The sequence below is a fragment of the Notolabrus celidotus genome, chromosome 15 (genome assembly GCF_009762535.1).
Source record: "Notolabrus celidotus isolate fNotCel1 chromosome 15, fNotCel1.pri, whole genome shotgun sequence".
Lineage (NCBI taxonomy): Eukaryota > Metazoa > Chordata > Actinopteri > Labriformes > Labridae > Notolabrus > Notolabrus celidotus.
Window position 1 is genome coordinate 8,346,925 of NC_048286.1, and position 20,952 is coordinate 8,367,876.

A 20,952-nucleotide genomic window follows, 5' to 3' on the forward strand; every position below is an offset into this window, starting at 1 on the left:
CAATGATTACAGCATGGCACCACCTTTGGCACTACCTCTGCAGCAGCTTTAAGTTTGATTGGATTCAATTGCCAGGGAAGCTTAAATTTAATGCATGAGCTGTACCCTGGGGTGTTTAAAACAAAACGCTCACCAAAAGGTCTTTGTTAACTACTGCTCGGATCAGTTCTCAGCTCACACCAGAGGTATTGATTTCCTGTGTCATTGTAACTAAGCGAAACCTTCTGTCCACAGGCAAAACTAGAAGTCTTATCCAGGTCTACAAAGAAGGAAGTGGAAGATCTTCCTTTGGCAAAATATAATGCAGGAAAGAAAATAGTCTAATCTTACCAAATAGCCTTTTCTTTTCTGCTCTGTGAGTGTAACTGTTTGAGGCTCATCTGTATATGAAAGGTAACTCTGGGTATGAAAGTCACTACAAGCATTTATAGTAATGAAAAGCCCCCTAACGTGTCAGGCATCAAGTAAACTACCTGAAGTAAAGCCGAAATGAAATGAATAAGCCATCACAGAGTGTGTTTATGTTTGAATGAAAGCCTATTTACATCTTCCCTGCAGAGCTTACCGCTCATTGTGCCACACAAAGAAGAAACACTTCTAAACTGTTTGACTGATTTGATGCTAACAGTATAATTCACTCACCCAAGTCAGAGGAGATAACACTGCAAGCACAGTTTTTCATCACACTGTACAATGTTTATCTCTTAGAACAGGTGTGGCAAAGCACCAACAGACTCCAACTTATCAGAACGTACAAAAATGAAATTCTCCTACAACAAGAATCCTACACAAGGCTTACAGGCTTAGAGCGAGGCCAACCATAGGGGCTTAGGACATGACGATTCACTTCCTGACACAATTTAAGGCACAACAAAAGCCTTCCCTAAAACACTGCTCTGTGTCACGTGAGCTATCGCACAGATGAAGGGCATTACTGTGCGTCTGAACAGAAATTCTGGCTTACAGTGTGAACTGGAAAATAAACACAATCCAAACGCTACCAAGCACTGATGAAGAGTCAGCTTAGGATATATTACTCTTTTCGAAGTAATGCATTTCAGAGATGCACATCAAAAGTAATCTAGGTCAGAAGATTCATTATAATTTCACTCATGTAAACACCTCACCCTTACCCACAACTATCTTGCTCATGTTAAAGTTATTTCAGCAAACATAAGTTCATTTTCAGAGCGCAGCATTTCAAGAAATGGGAGCTATATTTACTCTGCTTTGGGAATTCATCAACGGAGAGAACTGCAAAAATAAACAATCGCAACATTTTCCAGATAATATCAATCAAACCACTCATCTGAAAGTCCAGGTCATAATAAAGCCTTCATCAAGGATTCAATAATAAGTGGAGACGTTTTCTGTCTGCTTGCAGCTGGTCCAGCACTAAGATGTTTCAAATAGACATCACTCCCAATCCCATGTGTACCTTGTAGCCGGGAGATCCTTTTACTTAAAGGAAATGCTTCTGTTGTAATAGCATTCACCTCCATTATAGACGGGCGTCTCATACTTCTTTCCTGGAAAGCGCAATCACCTCCCAGGCAGCGTCTCTCGACGGATTAGAGACACCTAGGGCTGGGCGATAAATCCATAATGATTTTTATCGTGATATAACTAACTAGCTAATGAGCCTTCAATGCTAGTTGCCACCCAACATTAAACAGAAGAAGAAGATGGCATTGAACAGCCAATCATGTCGCAGGGTGAGAGGTAGGTGGGGCTTAAAGACATTTGGAGCTGAATGTAAACAGAACTGAAATGAGCGACAGCGACACAGAAGAAAACTTACACATCTTACTTACTTAGCACTGTCAGAAATGATGGACTCAAGAAGCTTATCAGAAAACTAAATCCAGATACAAACTAACAAACTGTCTGGTTTCTTCAACTTTCACTCAGGACCAACAATCTGCCTTTAAATTTAAAGGAATAATGATATGATATTATCATGATGATTATCAATATCGAGTGATTTTGTTCTTCATTTTTTACTAATGCTTTGTCTTGCTTCTCCTTTTACTTGCTTCTTCAATTATATGTTAAAGCTGGGGTTGGTAGTCAGCTTTAAATACACTTGTTGCTATACTGGTTAAAATGATCATTATGTCCTGATGTAATCAATACATAATGTGTTCTTCAAAGAGAGAAAAAAAGCCGCTATCTACAGCCGGAGTAAACCTGGGAAAACACCAACCAATCCCTGCCATCAGGAGCCAAATTATGAAACCAATCAAATCCTGTTCTGCCCGCCTCTTGAACGTACCTTTCCATTTTTTTTTGTGTTTTTAACTTTCACTATGATACTGTTTTGGTGTTTTCTTACTGCTGAGTGAGACATGAGACGGAGACCTGAGGAAATGCTACATTCAAATTCATGCTAGTTTTCTGTAAATAAAAATGGACAGCGTTGTTCCGCCTCTTCCCGTTGTACGGTTCTGAAGCCAAAAAATCCCACTCCTGGGCGCAGCTATTGTACAGCCAGAGCCTGTGAAGCCACTGTAATAAACTCCGCCCTACAGCGTAACGTCACAAGACGCTGTGTGCCCTTTGAAGTTTCGTTGTACGGCGGCTGTGAATCAAAGGAAACCCGGAAGTCAAACCCCGTTTATTAAACTCTAATAACTAACGAAAAAGAAACTTTTCAGAAAAAAGAGGCCTTGAACACAAAACAGTCAAATACTAACTACATATCACCACAGCATACGGATGTGAGAAACATTCGTACGACGTGTATTTATATTTTAAAGTTTGACTGCTCTCCCATTCAAATGAATGGGGGAGGCAGATTTTTTGACCTATACTGCAGCCAGCCACCAGGGGGCAGTCACACTGCTGAAAGCCTCACCACCAGGGGAGGATCCGGCTCGCTTGTTTTGTACATGGAAAATTCTAATTATTCTGTGCTTCTGTAGATATTCTATTTTATTTTATTTTATTTTATTTTATTTTATTTTGTTTTATTTTATTTTATTCTATTTTAACTTTATTTGCATCTCTATCTTATTGTATTCCTTCTTTCTATTACTATTTTGACTTTTCTTACATACTGTTTATAAGAGCATACTATAATAACTCCCTGGAATATATAAAGTATTTCCGATTCTGAAACAAAATGTATTATGTGGAATTTAATGGAAAAATCTATAAAAACTGAGAAAAGAGAAAAACGTGCCGCTAAAGTAAGTTGGCTGATATTTTGGGATTACATGGCAGGGATAAAAAGACATTTCTGTCGTGGTAAGAATACACACATTAATTCTCTAATTCCAGGGAAACATTTACACACACACACACACACACACACACACACACACACACACACACACACACACACACACACACACACACACACACACACACACACACACACACACACACACACACACACACACACACACAAGTTGCCATTGAAGTCTCCTCTAGCTCAGAGCTTCAAATAATAAATCTAACGGAGCACAATAAAAACGAGCTGTGGTAAAGGTTATATTAAAGTGACATTCAAGGGGAAATGATCTCACATGGTGTCCTTTAGCAGGAGATGAAACACAGTCAAATACTTCCCACGTAGAGGAGAGAAATGATTGCATCAATTAGCATTGTGGTCATGCTCATTTACATTAATTGCAAGTACATCACTCTGTGGGCTGACCTCTGTCAAAACTGATTTAAAATCTCCTTGATGCCTGGCTCGGGACAATCCCTTCTCTGCCATACATGTGCTAACACAGCAACAACAAAGCCAGAGGTTACCCTGGCAACAAATACATTGTGATCATTTCCTCTTGGGGGGGTTCAACCATAGACCGTATAAATAATGGACGTAGTATCCGTGACGTCACTCGTCTGTTTCTGAAGCCGGTTTTGAGGCAAGTCGTTGGTGGGGGCCATATTGGAAATGCTGAAGTCAACTTAACTTCTGTTGAGCTAGTGTGAGGTAAAGAGGCGGGGGTTGGAGCCTCCTCACCAACAGCTAAAATGTTCCCGCCTGTCAATCAAGACAGTCATTTCCTTATTTGGGCAAAACTTGTAGTCTTAATATCTTCTGAAATGTTGCGTTAGAAATAAATTCACCCACTGTACAGTGTGTGCCAATAGAGAAATGAGCTTTCCAGACTACACTCGTTTTTTGAACCAGGTTGTAAACATGTTGATTTCTGCTGTAAAGAGCAGCTTCTTTGAATGAGTGTGTATGTGGTTTCTGGTGTTCCCTGGGCCAGCCTCAACTGACACTCGATGAACTGCAGTTTTTAACACTTCCACATTGGCTTCAATTCTTGCAGCCGGAGGTTACTGCTTGGGGACAACATACTAGTCACCTGGAACAAGCACAACCACATGCACATATTACTCTCACTACCCTCAAGACTCCAGCTGAGAGGGCTAATGTGATTTGTCCAAGCAGAAAATAAGAGACAGAAAGAAAGGCAGCAGAAGGGAGACAGGTTATTCAGACTGAGCACTCACCCTTACCTTCAAATCAACAAAACTAATTAAGCCTGCTCATAAGAGATGCCCTCAAGAAGTAGGAAAGTAATCACCACTATGAATGATAAGGGGCACAGTTTTTTTGGCTGAGTTGGTTTCTGTACATTTTGCTCACTCTTCAGTGTCCCAATAATTAACACATTGTTGGCAAAGCTGAAAAGACCTCACTCAGTGATTAAAAAACTAAGTCTAAGGCTGCCTTCAGGTGCATGTAGTTTTGTATCCATGAAACTTAACTTTGTTCACATTGAAAACGTGGCTACCCTTGCTATGCTGAGACTTGATGGATTTGATGCACGGCAGAAGGTGAGGCAATTAAGTGAATGTTGAAAAAATTGTGTACATGAGGTTAAGAATAGGTAGTATGTGGGGTAGCTTTCTTTGTGTTCACAAGAACTTTCTGTTTGAGCTCCATCAAACCATTAAACCTCTATGATGGAGGTAGACTCCTCGGCTGCTGAGTATCAAAAGGTATTAACAAATCAGAAAAAGTCATGATATGTTAGTATTTTAGTGAAGACATCAACATACATGCCATCATCTTTCTCTTCACTACATGGCAGTTACTTTGGGACTTGGAACTATGTCTCTGTCTTCCCAGGTCATTGTTTATGATTCACACCCAATAACTATTGTAACCATCTCACATCTGAATCGCAGATACTGTGAATGTTTTTAATAAGCTGGTGCAATTTTATCTGTGCAATAACTTACCTTACTATCTATTCACAAGACAGAAGTGTACATGGTGTGTATATATCGGTAATATTTGCTATATTATATTTTATTGATTCTATTCTATTTTATTATATCCTTTTTATTTCATTTTCTTCTATTTTACCTTATTATATTTTATTATATCTTATCTTATTCTATTGTTTTATATTATATTTGATCTTACTCTATTTCTTTTTATTCTATCCTTTTTATTTCCTTTTATTCTATTTTACTTTCTTCTATTTTACCGTATTCTATTTTATTTTATTATATTTTATTCTACTCTATTTTATCTTATTCTATTATTTTATATTATATTTGATCTTATTCTATTTAATTTTATTACATTTTGTCTTATTCTATTTTATTATATTCTATTTCATTCTATTCTACTTTATTTTCTTTTTTATCTTACTCTATTTTATTATATTCTACTTTATTATATATATTTTTTATTTTATTCTACTTTACTCAATTTTTAAAATATTTTATCATATTTTATTTTTACCTTTATCATTACTACTATTATTGTATTATTACTACTACTACTATTATTATTATTATTATATTTTTAACTATGAAAGTACCATTGTTGTATTCCCCCGTCCCGGGATCAACAAAGACTATCTATCTCTCTATCTCTCTATCTCTCTATCTATCTATCGACACTGCTTGTAAAGGACAGGTGATGTGAGGGGGAACAAAACAACACTTCTTTAATACTACCAATTTAATTAAGCATTTCAAGAACCGTCATCCTGAACAGCACCAAGACTTTCTGCAAAGTAAGAATGAAAAAGAGTCAGTTCTAGCTAAAAACCAATCAACAATCAGTGATCCAACCACTCAGAGGTAAAGGAGCTTAACAAGATAATCACTGAATGTATTCCTCTTCGTAACCAGCCTTTCAGCGGGGATGGAAGAAGTCAGCTTCTACGGGTTAATGCTGTATTTGGATAGGTATCTGGCTAGAATGACTTTTAAAATATTGGCTTATCAGACACTAGCAAATATTCAATACTGTGCATCCTTTATATGTGTCATCCCTTTTTAATGGTAACCTGTCAAAGATGCTCCACACCTCCAGTCAAACACTTCAGTCTTTGTCAAAACCACCAAGGATAGGTGATGTAGTTAATAGATGGAAGGACAACATTTAGCTTTACGACTTTTCTTCTCTGTTATCGTCTTCTCACTAAAAACATCACCCTTACAACTTCCCAAGACCCGGTCATTGTTTCAGATTATAAATCTGATATGAATAACAACTCCTTGGTTGCACTGGTGATAAATCACATCACTGCCTGGGTCAGGATGTCCGGTCACAGGTCAAAAATGGACATAGCTTTGCTTTATGGGGTCAGATGCCAAAGAGGTTGAAAGTAAAAATAAGCATTTGATATATGTTTGTTGAGTACTGCTGGTGGGTTAATGGCTGAAAACAGCACATAGACTGTATAAAATATGGACGTAGTATCCGTGACGTCACCAAACTGTTTCTGAAGCGATATTTTGAGGCAAATCGTCGGCAGCAGCCATGTTGCTGCTGTCTAGTGATTGTGCCATAAAGAGACGGGCTTTTAGCCTCCTAGCCAACAGCTACAGTGTTCCCGCCTGTCAATCAAGTCAGCTGTGCCTCTCATTGGAAGACTTGTAATCTCAAAATCTTCGAAATTGCTGCGTTAAAAATTCACCCCCCTTCAGTGTGTGCCGATCAATGAATGAGCTATCCAGACTACACTCGTCTTTTGTACCAGGCTGTAAACATGTTTATTTCTGCTGTAAAGATTGGCTTCTTTGAATTGGTGTGTCTGTGGTTTCCAGTACTTCCAGAGCCAGCCTCAAACGGATCCTTGATGAACTGCAGTTTTTAACACTTCCACATTGGACTCATATTTTTTAGACCGGAGATTGCCGCTTGTTATATATACACAACAACAATACAGAAAATCAAAGAAAGATAAAATTTTATAGGGACATTTCAACAGGTACCATTGAGACCCATTTGCAACTTTGCAAACATTCACACAAGATTTACTGTCATGTAAATCCACTGATCCTGACAATGTTGGAAAATTACAATTTACCCTCAGAGAAACAACTTAATGATGAATGTGTGAAGCTTGAATCTGTGTCAGAGAAGCGACATGGACTGCCACCGTGCGTAACTGTTTTCTCAATCAAACCACTTCCTGTTCTTTTACTAAGCGCGTGTTTGGTTGGCAGGTTATGTTAACACGTGCTGATTACATTACGGGTACATTGGCAGACCAGGACCAGTACCAGGACCCACACACATGGATCATTCACTACAATAAGATAAAGTCGATTTGGTTGAGACTGTAACAGATAAACAGACATAAAAACACACCTTACGAGTTTAGTGTGAGAGCTATTCTTGCAAAGCAGCTACCTCCCTGATGTGAAAGTTGTTTAATGACGACCTGTACACGAGCTGTGTGCAGGTAATCAGTCAGACTGTTTATGTGGGTTCCTGACCTGTAGTTCAACACTTCCACGGGGCCTGCTGGCAACACTAAATCCACGGAGTATGTTAGTATACATACCGATGAGAATCACTCAAATCCCAACATGCAGTGTGTTCAACATGGACAAAGTTGGAGGTTTTGGAGGATGCTGTTAACCCGAGATTAGAAACCAATGCTAGTACGCGTGCCCCCGGCTAAATTAACACTAGTTTGCAGCAGATCAACTCAGAAGTTCAGGATTTAGAGTCCAGGCACACAGACCCTGCTGGTGTTAGGGACTGACGAGTAAAGCTGCATGTTAGCAAGAACCAACTACTGGACCTAGCCTGGCGTTAAGCTAACCTTAGCAAACTAACTTTAGCTTTCATGGCTGAGTATTAAACATTAACACTTCAGATACCAGACTGCAGACTGTTGCGCCCAAGCATTACCTCTAATATTACCTCTTTAACACACCATGAACAAGTCCACTAGGATCAAATTAAGCCAGTTTCTGTGTTTTCTTGTAAACGACTTGATAGCCAAGTTAGCTAGTGTTACCTTTGCTAGTTGTTCTCGGCTAATCCAAAGCTTGATCAGTAAGGGAACTGGACTGGTAGAAATTCTTCAAGAATTTCTACCAGTCCAGTTCCCTTACTGATCAAGCTTTGGATTACCAGGACCTGTATGACTGAGAACCTCCACAGACATCTTGTTCTCGGCTAGTTTTCCAGTGAACTGCATCGTGCAGAAAGACCAGATCTCAGCCGGAGTCCCTCTACTAACCTTAGCTTACTACACCAAGCACAATAACTAAGTCTACCATTACACATAAACTATCACACGGAGAGTTAACACTCCCTTTCTCTGAGGTTTGCATTTCTTAGTGTATGTAGGAGTAGCATGGTTAGCTTCCAAACACGAGCTAACCGAGCTAGCCGATTGTTCCGAGCATAACTTTGCATGTATTTGTGTACTTCCAATAAAGCCGGTTATAAGCATTTTTTAGTGGGCTGCTAAATCCAGTTTTCATCATTTGCTGTACTACACGCCCTGCACTGAAGATACACTTCTAAATAGCGTTTGTAGCTGAAGAATTACACATACCTCACTTCCGTAAATGTGCTGCACGTTCGGCCGCAGCCATGTTTTCAATCCAGTCAACTAGTCCGGGGTGTGTGAGCCGATTCAACCGCGCTGAGGAGAATTCAACACTATACTGTACATTCTGGTGTCTGCCAAGATCACAATCTCTCACATATTCACGGTGACACCTCGCATGAATTAATATCTGTTGAATGAGAGTTTTCAAAATAGAAGATACACCCCATATTTGACTTTTCATTACTAGTTTATCTCACCAAATCCACTCTTACACATTTTGCACAAATCAGCAAACGGTGACAAAAATCAATGTGACTACTAGGGTTGCAAACTTTCTTCAAAATAACGGACAGGTGCACGGTGCCATGGTGGTGTGAGCATGATGCGTGAATTCAGCATTCATATTCTGATTCAACTGGAAATGCAGAAAGTGTGTATATTCCCTTTAATCCTTACTGTATCATTATGTTACCTCATATGAGTAAACCTCAAATAAACCACAATTTTGCTCTTTACATGAAAAAACAGGCAAAAGAAATATTAAATTCAAAAGAGGAGTATGACTCACCAAATGTACTTTTTCCATGGATACTTTTTGCTGCTCTTGACTGACTCAAAATTAATAATTTGTCCTTTTGCACAGCCAGAGAGAAGTCCTTATATGACAAGTCACAGTTTACATATATTTTAAGTTCATTTTTGATCCGCTTTGTTCTGCATCTGTTTCTTGAGTCTGACCATTTAGTGGCCATCAGAGAGAAAATCCTCTCCACACTTTATTTTGCAGGTGTGATTGGTACATGATCCACTATGGTTTTATCTGATCTAGGATCTGTAGAGTGCAGTCTGCTATATTTACAAGAGTTAATAGTCAATATGCGGGACAATTGAGGTCTCATATGAAACAAACCAATTTAGCCCAATATACGGGATGTCCCGGCTAATACGGGACAGTTGGCAACCCTAGTGACAACAATGTTCAGCATGTTTTCATCAAGTTTTAATAGTGTCAGCCAGCAAAAGTCAGGATGGATCTTACTCAAGTGACATCCATATGCAAAAACTTACAGTACAGCATTGTTTCATCCCCCTATCAGCCAACATATAAGCAACACTATGCCCTTACACACAAATAATGCCTTAATTAGATTGTTGATGCTGCTGATTACGTTTCTTTTAGCTGTACAATTCAGTGAAAATCCAGATTGTAATTCTTCGTGCACATTTTATGAGCAGCTTTGCATTTACATGCATTTACATGTGATGTTAAACTGGGGTTTAGTGTTAAAGCATGCACTCTTAACATACTCTGCCTGCCACATATCGTCTACAAAAAAACTATTAACATCATATTATATCAATCCCTTCTGTGATAAATATCCAAGTGCTGAGTCTTGACCAACATACTATCAGAACTGGTACATTCAAATACAAACCAGACATTTGCGTGAGCATGCCAATTTGTATTTCTACTGAACAGTGCAAAACAAGAAATTCATTCCTGAGACTAGTCAGAAATTAGTCCCTTCATAACCTTATAATTTCAATCACATTAAGTTTCACATTTTTCTCTCTCTACCATTCATTGGACATTATTCTCCAACAACAGAAAAAATGTGATTTATCTACAGCAAGATGTATTTTGATTCATCAAATATCAGCAACACATGACACGTGGACATACAGTATGTGCTCATTTTGGTCAAGAGAAAATGGCATTCAGTGGAATATTTAGCTGCATATAATTTAAATGCTCGGTTCTTAAAATAACCTGACACATGAATACTACAGTGCTAATAGAAATTTAAGAGCTCTTTATACAGATTTGTACAACACGACAACCCTTTCCAGACATGTTCATTCCCTGTCAGATGTCAAAGGCTGCCTTGTAGCTGTAAAGATGAGGTCCTTCGCTTGTACGCTTTCAAATAAAAAGTCAAGTGCAAAATAAAAGGCTTTCCATTTCTTAAATGTTTTCTGTTGATTTCTTTTTTCTGCAGAGCGCTTTGCTAAACAGAGCGCGTCTCCACTTCAATCTTCTCCTCCGACTGTGATGATTCTGTTTCCTGGTGACTGATGTTGGGCCGGACCGTCACAAGTGGCCCGCCGCCGTAGATGGAGTGGAGGAAGTTCCACGTCTCTTCAGAGATCTGTCCCGAGTCAGCTCCTGCAGTGTAAGAGATCACACACACACACTTACATACCTCTTATATCTTCAGAGTATATATTTTTAATTGTACACTAACAAAAAACAAATCAGAGACTCGTATTTTATAAAGCAGTCTTTACAGAAATAGTCAGTACCTTGTTTTAATGTTAAATGTCCGTTCTTGTTTACGGTAATCTTGGAATTATCAATGGGCCCTGGCGGATCTGAAAGAGGAAGCAACACAGTTACTTGTAGTAATTACACACAGCAGTAATATGCTTAGAGACATTCTCAATCCTAATTGTTTCAAAGAACAATGATGTCGAAATGTCAAATGTTTCTGTCACACTATGAAAAGCCATTTCTGCTCCCCGCTTGCTACACAGAGAAAACAAATATTAGAGGAGCAGAAGTCAGAGAGAAAGACTTTTGCAGCCGTGCCAGATGTAAGCTGGTATAAATAGATATGACAATACAAAGCAAGGCAAGCAAATAAAAAATGAGAGCGAGAGCAAGGAACTGAAATTTTTTTGACACTTCATTTTGCTGTAGCAGGAGGGAAACTTGACTCTGGGGACTGAGGCAAACTCTTTGAAGATAAATCAGAAGAAAAAATGGGACTTCCACTGTTTCTTTTGAACATGAGCAGCTTTTTGAAGCAAGAGAATTTGCATGTTCTAAATAAAACAATTGATTTGCCTTCTACGACTAGCCTTAAAAATGTTTAGATCTGACATTCACCATTTGTGTTAAAAGCATGTTCAATAAATAAAGAAAGAAAATGAAAAAAACAGACACTTTTTGTAAAGCAGACATGAAGCCAAACTGCGAAGAAAGGAACAATCTGCCTTTAAATCAGACATTTAAAAAGGACTGGGGGTGGAAAGGCGAGACTTCCGTCCAATTACCATTGTCTTTTCCTTTGACAAAGCCCTCCCACTCACGAAACCACTGCATGCTGATGCAGTATATGACCACTGGAGACTCCTCCTCCTGGAACGCCTTGTTCAACTACGGAGCAGAAAGAGCAGAAGGAGGAGAGGGGGAGAGAGAGGAAATGGGGGAGGAGTGAGCAGTAGAGACAAGAGGGAGGAGGAAAGGACGCAAAGGGATGGGAAGGAGAAATGCAGGGTGGAGGATAGGGAGGAGGGGGGGCAAAAAAATAATTAAGTGAGGATGAAAGGATAGAGAGAGGAGAGAAGATGGAAAACCTAATCAATTCTCTCTGGTGGTTATTCAAATTCGAAGACAGTCTCAACATCATACTGCAGTAATTTCATCTTTCTTGGAAATGACACAATCCTTGTTCATCTTGTTAGCTAACCTCTCTCTAGCACACACACACACACACACACACACACACACACACACACACACACACACACACACACACACACACACACACACACACACACACACACACACACACACACACACACACACACACACACACACACTCTGTCCTTTTAAAAAGCTACTGTGTGAGTGGGCACACTGAGCAGACAATAACAGCTGCATCTGTCCCAATGCATTAATGATAAGGCTTTCATCAGACTCACACCTCTAATCTCCTGCCGGGCTGAAGAGCACCAACACATGCAGCCTATCAACCTGTTCAATAGACAGGAGAGCAGACCTGTACGCACACCCATCACCACAGAGGCTCACTGTCACACAATGCATTATTAGCACTGGTGCCTATTTTAACTGTAACGGGCTAGAGCTGTATATTTCTTGCAGGGAACATGTGGTTGAGAGGCTCACCCTGACAAACATGTCCAGCTCTGACTTTCGCCGCTTCTCCAGTTTTTCGATCTCGATCTGACACGTGTGGCAAACGTACAGGTGGTTGACAGCTGGTCCCCCTCCGTACCTGCAGGGAGCGAGCCACATTAACTCACATGGATAAAACTGACTCCATAAAAGGACATTGTGCTGTGAATTTGAGTGTTTTTTTTCTCCAGACAGTGTCACAGTCAGCCTGTCTACTGCACACACCTGCTGTAGAGGTGATCCCACACGTTCTGTGGCAGCATCACGACCAGGTCGTCGATGAATGTTGCTTTGTTGGGTGGCACACCTGATGAAACAAATAAAGACATAAATCAGACATTAAAATCAGTGCTCAAATGTTGTTACCCTTACATCTAATACTCTTTTCTTCCCCCTATTTATTACACCTTTATTGCATTACTAAGCTGTTTATTTTTTCAGTCTTTGAAAAGTTGTATCTCTTTAAAATCCTTCTAATGAATTAATTCCAGAAGAAGTGATCACTCATGAATCCTAAAGCCATTCATGACAGGCAGGGTTACTCGGATCAGATTTAAGACTTTTAAACCTTCGTAAAGACCCAAATAAAGATTATTCAAGACAATTTTTGAACAGTAGAACTCAGCTTTAAACACAGGTTGTGACATATTTATCCTAGCTTTGAAAGCTATTCCGTATAACTTGTAAGTCACCTTATAACTGTTATTTAAGCCCAATTTTCAACTTGAAGCCAAATTTCCTTGAACTTTCACTTCCCCTTCCCCTTCCCCTTCTTCTTCTACTCACTTCATTTTGTGGTTCATGAATACGAACATGATACGCGGCCATAAATGCAGGGATAGGTCACGAAAACAAGCAAATACACTAAAAAGAACAGAAACCATATAACCCAGACGAGACAGTGTAGATGAAGTATTCAGACTCGCCTTGTTTAAGGTGCCTTCTAATACTTAAGACCTCTCACAAGTAAAAATAAGATTTAATTTTTTTTTTTTAAATCTAATACAAGACTTCTAAGACTTTTTTAGGATTTGCAGGAGTCGAATGTCAAAACTGGGTCACAATATATCAGGCTCCTAACAGTTTTATTCTTTATTCAAATTAGCTTTTTAATTATTTTCCTTGTCCTTGAAGCGTTACTTCTCTAACCTTTGTGTGTTACTGTATTGTATTAATCATATTAATCATTAATCATTATGACTCAACTTGATTGATTCAAAACCAGAATTATTTTGCATTCTAAGCTAATGAGGAAGTTCCTTAAGTTTTTGTGTGAATACAGCAGAGGTTGTTGCTAATCTAAACTGATCATTGTTTTGTTTTGTTTTTCAAGTTCTAATTTTTTGAGCATTTTCACCTTTAAGAGAGACAGAAAATGAGGGGAGAAGAGAGTGGGGGATGACATGCAGCAAATGGCCGAGGCAAGTACTCAAATCTGCGACCGCTGCGACAAGGACTATAGCCTCTGTATCTGGGGCACGTGCTTAGACCGGCGCCCACTGATTATTGTTTTTATAGGAATAAATAGGCGAGTTCAAATTGTCATCTGGATCAGAAATTATGAGATTGATAAGAAGGATCATGCTGTCCTGGCCTCATAATGACTCATCCCACCTGACATGTCACTCTAGTTCTATCTGTCCATGAAGGTCCTCAGTCATCCAGGTCATTGTCATTTAAAGAAGGCAGCTGGAAAACTCTAGTTCTATCTGTGCACATTTTTACTGCAGATCTAAACCCTGAAATCAGAAGTAGCAGTTTGAATATAAAGGCATAAGGAGCCAGAGTGTGTGTTTGTAGATCTGTGACAGTGAACTCAAGCAGACATAACGTGGGAGGACAGGTTAATGAATTCTGTAATAAAAGCTGTTTTAGCCGTGCATTAAAGAGGTTTGTTAAACTCAAATGATCTCATATGTATTATCTAGCACATTTATTAACTGAAATGGCTCTGATAATAACATTAAAACGATGAAATATTCATTATTGTAAGTCTAATTGGCATGAACCATTTTAGTGTGTTTTCACATAAAGTCTTCCTTGACTTTGTGTGATTCATTTAACATTTCTTATGACACCCTTGATATGACAAGAAAGCTGAAAACAACCTGACTGGATGTGTGGAATAAAATAACTGCCTGCACTGCAGCAACATGGCTCGTCTGCACCGATGTTATCCTCTCCCCCCACATGCACCTGACTCCCCTGTTATTACAAGCTTCTAGCCACAAAGGAGGAGAAAACAACCTGTACATGCTATTCCCTGAATGGGAAGCGTTCTCTGCTGCCTTTATCATAGATTTCATTTTTTTCTAACTTCTTTCTAAATTCCATAATTCCCTGCACTCTCTAAATAGGGGTCTGAAAGGAAAGAGCACTTGATTGGCAGAAAACCCTTTTAGAGCCCTCCCTTCTTCTCCACTAAAACGAGAAAGCAGGATCATCTGCACAAAGAGAAGCAAAACCCCCCTTTGAAGTGTGCTGTGTTGCGGAGGGAATACTCTGCTTTGTCAGAGTCAAAAAATCCACAGCAAAGATGAAAGCATAAGCTGTGTTAAGAGACGGTGGAGCACAATTTTTCCGCTAAATGCTTGTGCACAGAGCAAGTTAAAGGGATTGCTGCGAAGGGAAACTTTGACCTCTGAAGGTTTTTATTTTTATAGCACGATGACAATTTGGTCACACGCACCTCCATGCGAACACAGGAAGTCGTCGTTGGAAATGGGGCCTGGCACAGCAAAGGTCTTGAACTTGTTTAGCCATTGGCGGGAGATGTAGAACTGCAGGAGGCTGGGCTCCATCATGTTGAATAAACCTGACACCCTCCTCCGTTCTTTCAGTGTGTCCTCGTTGCTCTTTCTGCAATGGAAACAGAACAGAGATTAATCATGACTGCGGCTGAATCATAAAAGTAGCAGAAAGAATCCTGAAATGTTAACTGGATCAATGCCTTTTTGTTCATAGCTTTCTTACTTATAGAAGAGCACATAGGCCTCAGCATTCTGGACGCAGGATTCAGACACCTCAGTCACACTTTGGTCATCAAATTCATACCACAGATTGTTGACATCATTCCTGCAGTACGCTATGTAGTGGCCACCTGGGGATCAGACGAAGAGAAGCGTTAGAGCACCAGCCGTAAACCTAACAAGTACATGTGAGATATTTCTGCAGGCTCTAATGAATGCAGGACACTCCGGATGCCTCGGTCTGAGCACAAAGAGGAGTGACTGCCCACTCACTGCTGGCAGTGCCGTGGTGACAGATGACTGACAGCAGGTCATAGTTGGATGTCTGGGCTGAGCTGTCTTTGGCCAGAAAAGGCTGCAGGTCCAGGCCCTCCAGTGGGAATGAGACGTGGGTGCTTATTTTGGTGGAGAACATCAGTTCGTGCCTGAAGCGCTTCAAGTGAATACACAGGATCTGGAGCACAAGTTCACAAAGAGTTGTGGAAATGTGGAGTGTGAAGGCATTAGGGGAAGGATTCTGGGTTATTCATGACATGAATCATGAGAGTTGTTGGTTTACCTCTGGCAAACTTTGCATTTTACAAAATTTGACTCCGTTTCGTAATCTATGAGGAAACAAGAAGAAGAAGACAATCAGCAGAATCCCAAACACTAAGCTCTCTGCTTTCTGATTTAATGTAAATTAATGAGTCCAGTTTTCAGTCACTCACTTCTTGCATTTTTCACAGCTGTACATGTTGTCTCCTAGGAAACAAGCAAACAAACAAACTGTTATAGAGACGTCAACCTTGATGTTTGGGCTGTTTAACAGATTAGCACCCACTCGCTCACCCTTTAGTTCATCTCTGGCAAAGAAAGCTGCGAGGCAGTCCTGTAGCGTAACCACGGGACCCCAGAACCAGCTGAGAAACAAACAGATAAACAGAGCTGAGTAAGGATCCACAGACAGTGATGAATAATAAGGACTACACTGTACACACCATAAAACTCACCTCTTGATGTATTCCATGACAAATGAAATCCAGCCTTGTGGTGCGTAGGCTTCCCCACAGGAGCCGGCTTTAACCAGGGAGGTCTGGTGGGTGGAGGAGTGCAGCTTGGCCAGGTCTTCCTTCCCCGGGATGGGCAGCGAAATATCCTGGAAGTTCTCCAGCGTCACAGACACCTGACGGCAACAGAACACAAAGACAGTGAAGACTCCCCTTTGGCCAATTTGATAGGATTTTTCACCGTTTTTACACCGACTGGTTCTTTGTAGCAGGAAAAAAAGACACTGACAAGTTGTTGTGGACTATTCCACTGATAGTTCCATTTAAATGCTGGCATCATAACTCCAATTAACCCTAGCCTTTTAAATGGTGTACCACACAGACAGCTGAATGTAAACAAGCAAGAGGCTTTACTGCTGTAAAACTTGAAGCTCATTCTCCACATGTGTTTACGCTTTCAAAGAATTCTCCCCAAACCTGAATACTATAAGCCCATCCAACATGTGTTACTCATGACTGCTAATTTTGAATCTCTAATTTCTACAATCTGTTTGTATGTACTCAAAATTAATTTTTGCCAGTTCCCTCGAGCTGCTCCGGTCCAGTCCGCTACCTCTCAGCCTCTCAGAAAAACAGAGAAATGGTATTTGTCCAGACTAACCCGATCACAGGTGAGGCACTGCACTGAGCTGACAATTGTCCCATCAAACACATCCGAGATGACACTGCGGTATTTCTTCTGGCGCTTGTTCTTTGGTGGGGAGAATGTGGTCACTGCTGTGGGAGGGGCAGAGACAGAAATGTGAGAAAATTACTTTCCCGTATGTCAAGAGACAGACGCAAGATGTCACTACCCTCCCTGATCCCAGGTTTTTTGAGGCTGTGGATCTGCCCGTCACCGTGCAGAGGTACTGTGCATTCTTTTTAATGTTTAATAGTATATTACTTTCACAATGACACATAGAAACATAAATATAGAGTTTCAGCAGTACCTTTCTTGTGTGCTGGGTTCAGACTGGGCCAGCCTGAGGAGGCTTTGGGTGGGCTGCTGGACAGTTTGGGAATGTGTCCCTCCATTGGGACTGGACTCTGTGGTCTTATGTTGGACATTTGGATGTCTGGGAAGGAATCTGGATGAGAGCAAGTTGCAGAGTTTAAACACCATTCATGTAAAAAAAGTGTGAAAATAAACATCTTGTTTCCTTCATCTACCTGATGTTCTGCTCTGAACCTTGATGGCTCCCTGGCTGCTAATGATAGGCATGGCTTCAGTGGTGGTGTCAACATCCTTGTCCATGTCCACTCCAGTGCTTCTACCCATGACACCATTAACCCCCGAGCGGTAAAAGTCATTAATCATGTTCTTCTCCTTCTGCCACTCCCTGTTGGCCTGGATCTCGTCCGGCTCTGGAATCAGCATCTCGGCCTCGTTGGTGACATCCATCAGCACGCTCCCGCCATGCACCTCGTTATCGGCCCGCTCACTGCTACCACAGGACTCGCAGGACTGGAAATCATTGTCCGATTGGCTGTGGCTTTCCTCGTGGCCGTCATCCATGGTGATGCCGTTGGATTGGTCAAAGGGCTCGGGCAGCTGCTCCTTCAGCTCCTCGTGAAGCTGATCCATCAAGCAGCGCAGGAACTCCTGTGAGTCCTGGAGGTAGAGTGGGGATAATCAGGAGGGATGTTTGTTGAGGAACAAATGTGTTTAAGAGATATTTCAGGGAGTTGTGCATCCTCTTTGGGCACCGGGGGAACAGTTAATTTCCTCTCTTTGAAATGAATCTCACGGAGCTCTACAGTAATTCTTCCTAAGCATGATCAAGTTTGACAAACACAGCAAAGCTTTCCCACAGCTCTTTTTTTCAAATAATATACAACAACCAATTTACCTTTTTTGTTTATCCCAATTCTGCACCAGCAAATCTGAGAGCAAACGCTCATGAATGTGTAATCAAAGTTAATGAGCCCCAGACATCTAATCCTCGTCTCCAGCCAAATGAACTCTCCTCTCAGGGACCTGGAATGTTAACTTCATTCACAGCAATGCTAATTCCAAGGCTGAGCAGCCCGGCATGGCGTGACAAATGAATATTCCTCAGCTAACTCTGCAGAACAAACACTGGCAAACCAGGAGGAAACAGGCTGTTTTATTATTTCACCACTGGAGCTTAGGAATCCCTTATTTACGGACACCGGACAAAGACGAGACGTGCTCCAGAGACACGACTTCTTCAATCCTTCAAGGCTAAAACACTTCTTTTTTTTTTGCTTTAAAGCACCACCTGGAATCAAATCAAGTGAATTACCTTAAGGTTTAATGTGTGCATTTGAGGGTGAATTAAAGTCAGACTCTCTGAGCTGGTAATTGCAAGGAAGAGGATTCAGTTTATCTGGCTGAGTGGTTTGAGTTGAAGCTAATGTAATTTCTGAAGAGGAGTGAGCATGGAGGGATGTGGAGTGGAAGAGAAAAAGGGGAAAGGCTGTATAAGATCTGGAACTCTTTTATAGTCAGAGTTTGACTCCAGCCCAGAAGGAGAATAAAAAAAACAGCAGAAAAAGTTCAATAACTTTTGTATTAGCTGAATCAGTGCAGACGATAGCTAATTAACATAAAAGCAGAGGGAAATAATAACACACGCACAAGACTGTGTGCAAGACATTCAAACATCCCTCGAACATGAAAATCTACAAACTATATTATCAATTTAACCACTGATGTGTGATTCATTTCCAAGATGACATGATTACAAGAAATCTACCTGTTCTAGTCACAACAGCTGATTCATTTATAAACAAAAGCTGCATACACACACAGAAATGTGTCCCCAGCTGTGAAGAGTGTCTGCATACTTTATTTATTCAACAGAGGGACGCATGTGTTCTTCAGTTGCACATCCATCTCACCATCTGCAATGACCCACCTGCTGAGAGTATCCTCTAAACATGGGGTTTATGGCTTTGATCCCCTGGAACAAGTTGGTCGGGACGACGTAGGAGGGTCTGCAATGTGACAAAACAGCCTGCTTATCGAGTGTTGAAACACAACACATCAAAACAAGTTTGACATGAAGACTTTGTGCTGCAGAAAACTGGCAAAGTAACAGGAAATCTCTACGGAGTCATATTCTCAAACCGGAAAATACTGACTGCTGCATTATGAAATCAGCTGACTTATGCAGGTTTGTGCTTTTTTTTTGTCAAACGTGTCCAACACGTACCTGCTCTTGTGCCACAGGTCTGAAACGAGTTTCTGGTAGCTTTTGCAGAGGGCTGGCTTCTTGTCTGTCCTCACCATGCCGCCACATTCAAGAAAGAACTGTGTCAAGGGCGGGCTGCAGTGGAAGGAGGGATAAATATATCATAAGTGGGCACCAAACAAGCTTTCATAGAATACCTCGCTCTTGACGGGTTCAAAATTGTAACATGCCCTCTAAACAACCTGTGAATGATCCCTCGTTAGTCAGAGAGAAACAGGGACAACTCAGAGAAGTACAATTTCACCATAGAACATCTCTCTCTCTTCATCTCCCTCTATCCCTCTTTCCAACCCCAACACAGTCTCAGCAGACGTCTGTCTAACATGAGTCTGGTCCTGCTCGAGGTTTCTGCCTGTTAAAGAAAGTTTAAATTTGTCCAAATCCTGCAAAGTGCTCTGCTCATGGTGGATTAAGATGAGATCAGACTGAGTCCTGTCTGCATCATGAAACTGAAATTCTGGAGTCTGCAAATCACTTACACTTTAAGTCTTCCTGCCCATTAAAGTCACTAATCAGAGATCTTTATGAAGTTCCTGAGCTCCCTTGTCTCGTGGATTCCTCTGGCCTGCTGCTGTGGACATGCCAGACTCCAACTGCTACAACTACTACTATCTGTCTCACCACTATCATCTCTCTCTCTCTCTCTTCATCTCCCTCTACCCCTCTTCCAACTCAGTCAAGGCAGATGTCTGTCTGACATGAGTCTGGTTCTGCTTGAGGTTTCTGCCTGTTAAAGGAAGTTTGTCCTTTGTCCAAATGCTGCAAAGTGCTCTGCTTATGGTGGATTAAGATGAGATCAGACTGAGTCCTGTCTGTAAGAGGGGACTGGATCTTATCCTGTCTTGATGTTTGTCTTTGTTAATAATATAACATAGAGTACGGTCTGGACCTGCTCTGTTTGAGTCTTTAGATAACATTTGTTGTGATTTGGCACAATATAAATAAGAGTGATTGATTGATTTTAGTCTGTGTTTATGTTTTCAGATACACAATAGTTGGTGAATATACCTTTAAATAATGACAGAG

The 20,952-nt window shown here is 40.6% G+C and overlaps 2 protein-coding genes across 5 annotated transcripts in view; both read right to left on the reverse strand.

Annotated features, from left to right (window-relative positions):
* The window catches only part of zzz3 (zinc finger, ZZ-type containing 3), a 35,364-nt gene extending 26,169 nt beyond the window's left edge, over positions 1 to 9,195 (reverse strand). Inside the window, exon 1 of one of the 2 annotated variants that reach the window (XM_034702724.1) lies at positions 8,790 to 9,195. The gene's annotated coding sequence lies outside the window, so the exon portion shown is untranslated. Of the gene's footprint in view, positions 1 to 7,781; positions 7,900 to 8,789 lie in introns of those variants that run through there. The other variant, XM_034702725.1, reaches the window with a different exon arrangement.
* Positions 9,196 to 9,769: 574 nt separating this feature from the next.
* The window catches only part of usp33 (ubiquitin specific peptidase 33), a 29,597-nt gene continuing 18,414 nt past the window's right edge, over positions 9,770 to 20,952 (reverse strand). For all 3 annotated transcript variants that reach the window (XM_034702727.1, XM_034702726.1, XM_034702729.1), the window contains 17 exons: positions 19,888 to 20,001; positions 19,591 to 19,669; positions 17,879 to 18,320; positions 17,659 to 17,796; positions 17,328 to 17,443; positions 16,670 to 16,842; positions 16,509 to 16,579; positions 16,388 to 16,421; positions 16,237 to 16,282; positions 15,951 to 16,131; positions 15,682 to 15,808; positions 15,398 to 15,567; positions 12,934 to 13,015; positions 12,700 to 12,808; positions 11,844 to 11,946; positions 11,091 to 11,159; positions 9,770 to 10,953 (listed from right to left, as the gene is read on the reverse strand). In XM_034702727.1, coding sequence (XP_034558618.1) covers positions 10,796 to 10,953; positions 11,091 to 11,159; positions 11,844 to 11,946; positions 12,700 to 12,808; positions 12,934 to 13,015; positions 15,398 to 15,567; positions 15,682 to 15,808; positions 15,951 to 16,131; positions 16,237 to 16,282; positions 16,388 to 16,421; positions 16,509 to 16,579; positions 16,670 to 16,842; positions 17,328 to 17,443; positions 17,659 to 17,796; positions 17,879 to 18,320; positions 19,591 to 19,669; positions 19,888 to 20,001 — 2,212 coding nt within the window. In that variant the 3' untranslated portion in view covers positions 9,770 to 10,795. The remainder of the gene's footprint in view (positions 10,954 to 11,090; positions 11,160 to 11,843; positions 11,947 to 12,699; positions 12,809 to 12,933; positions 13,016 to 15,397; positions 15,568 to 15,681; positions 15,809 to 15,950; positions 16,132 to 16,236; positions 16,283 to 16,387; positions 16,422 to 16,508; positions 16,580 to 16,669; positions 16,843 to 17,327; positions 17,444 to 17,658; positions 17,797 to 17,878; positions 18,321 to 19,590; positions 19,670 to 19,887; positions 20,002 to 20,952) is intronic.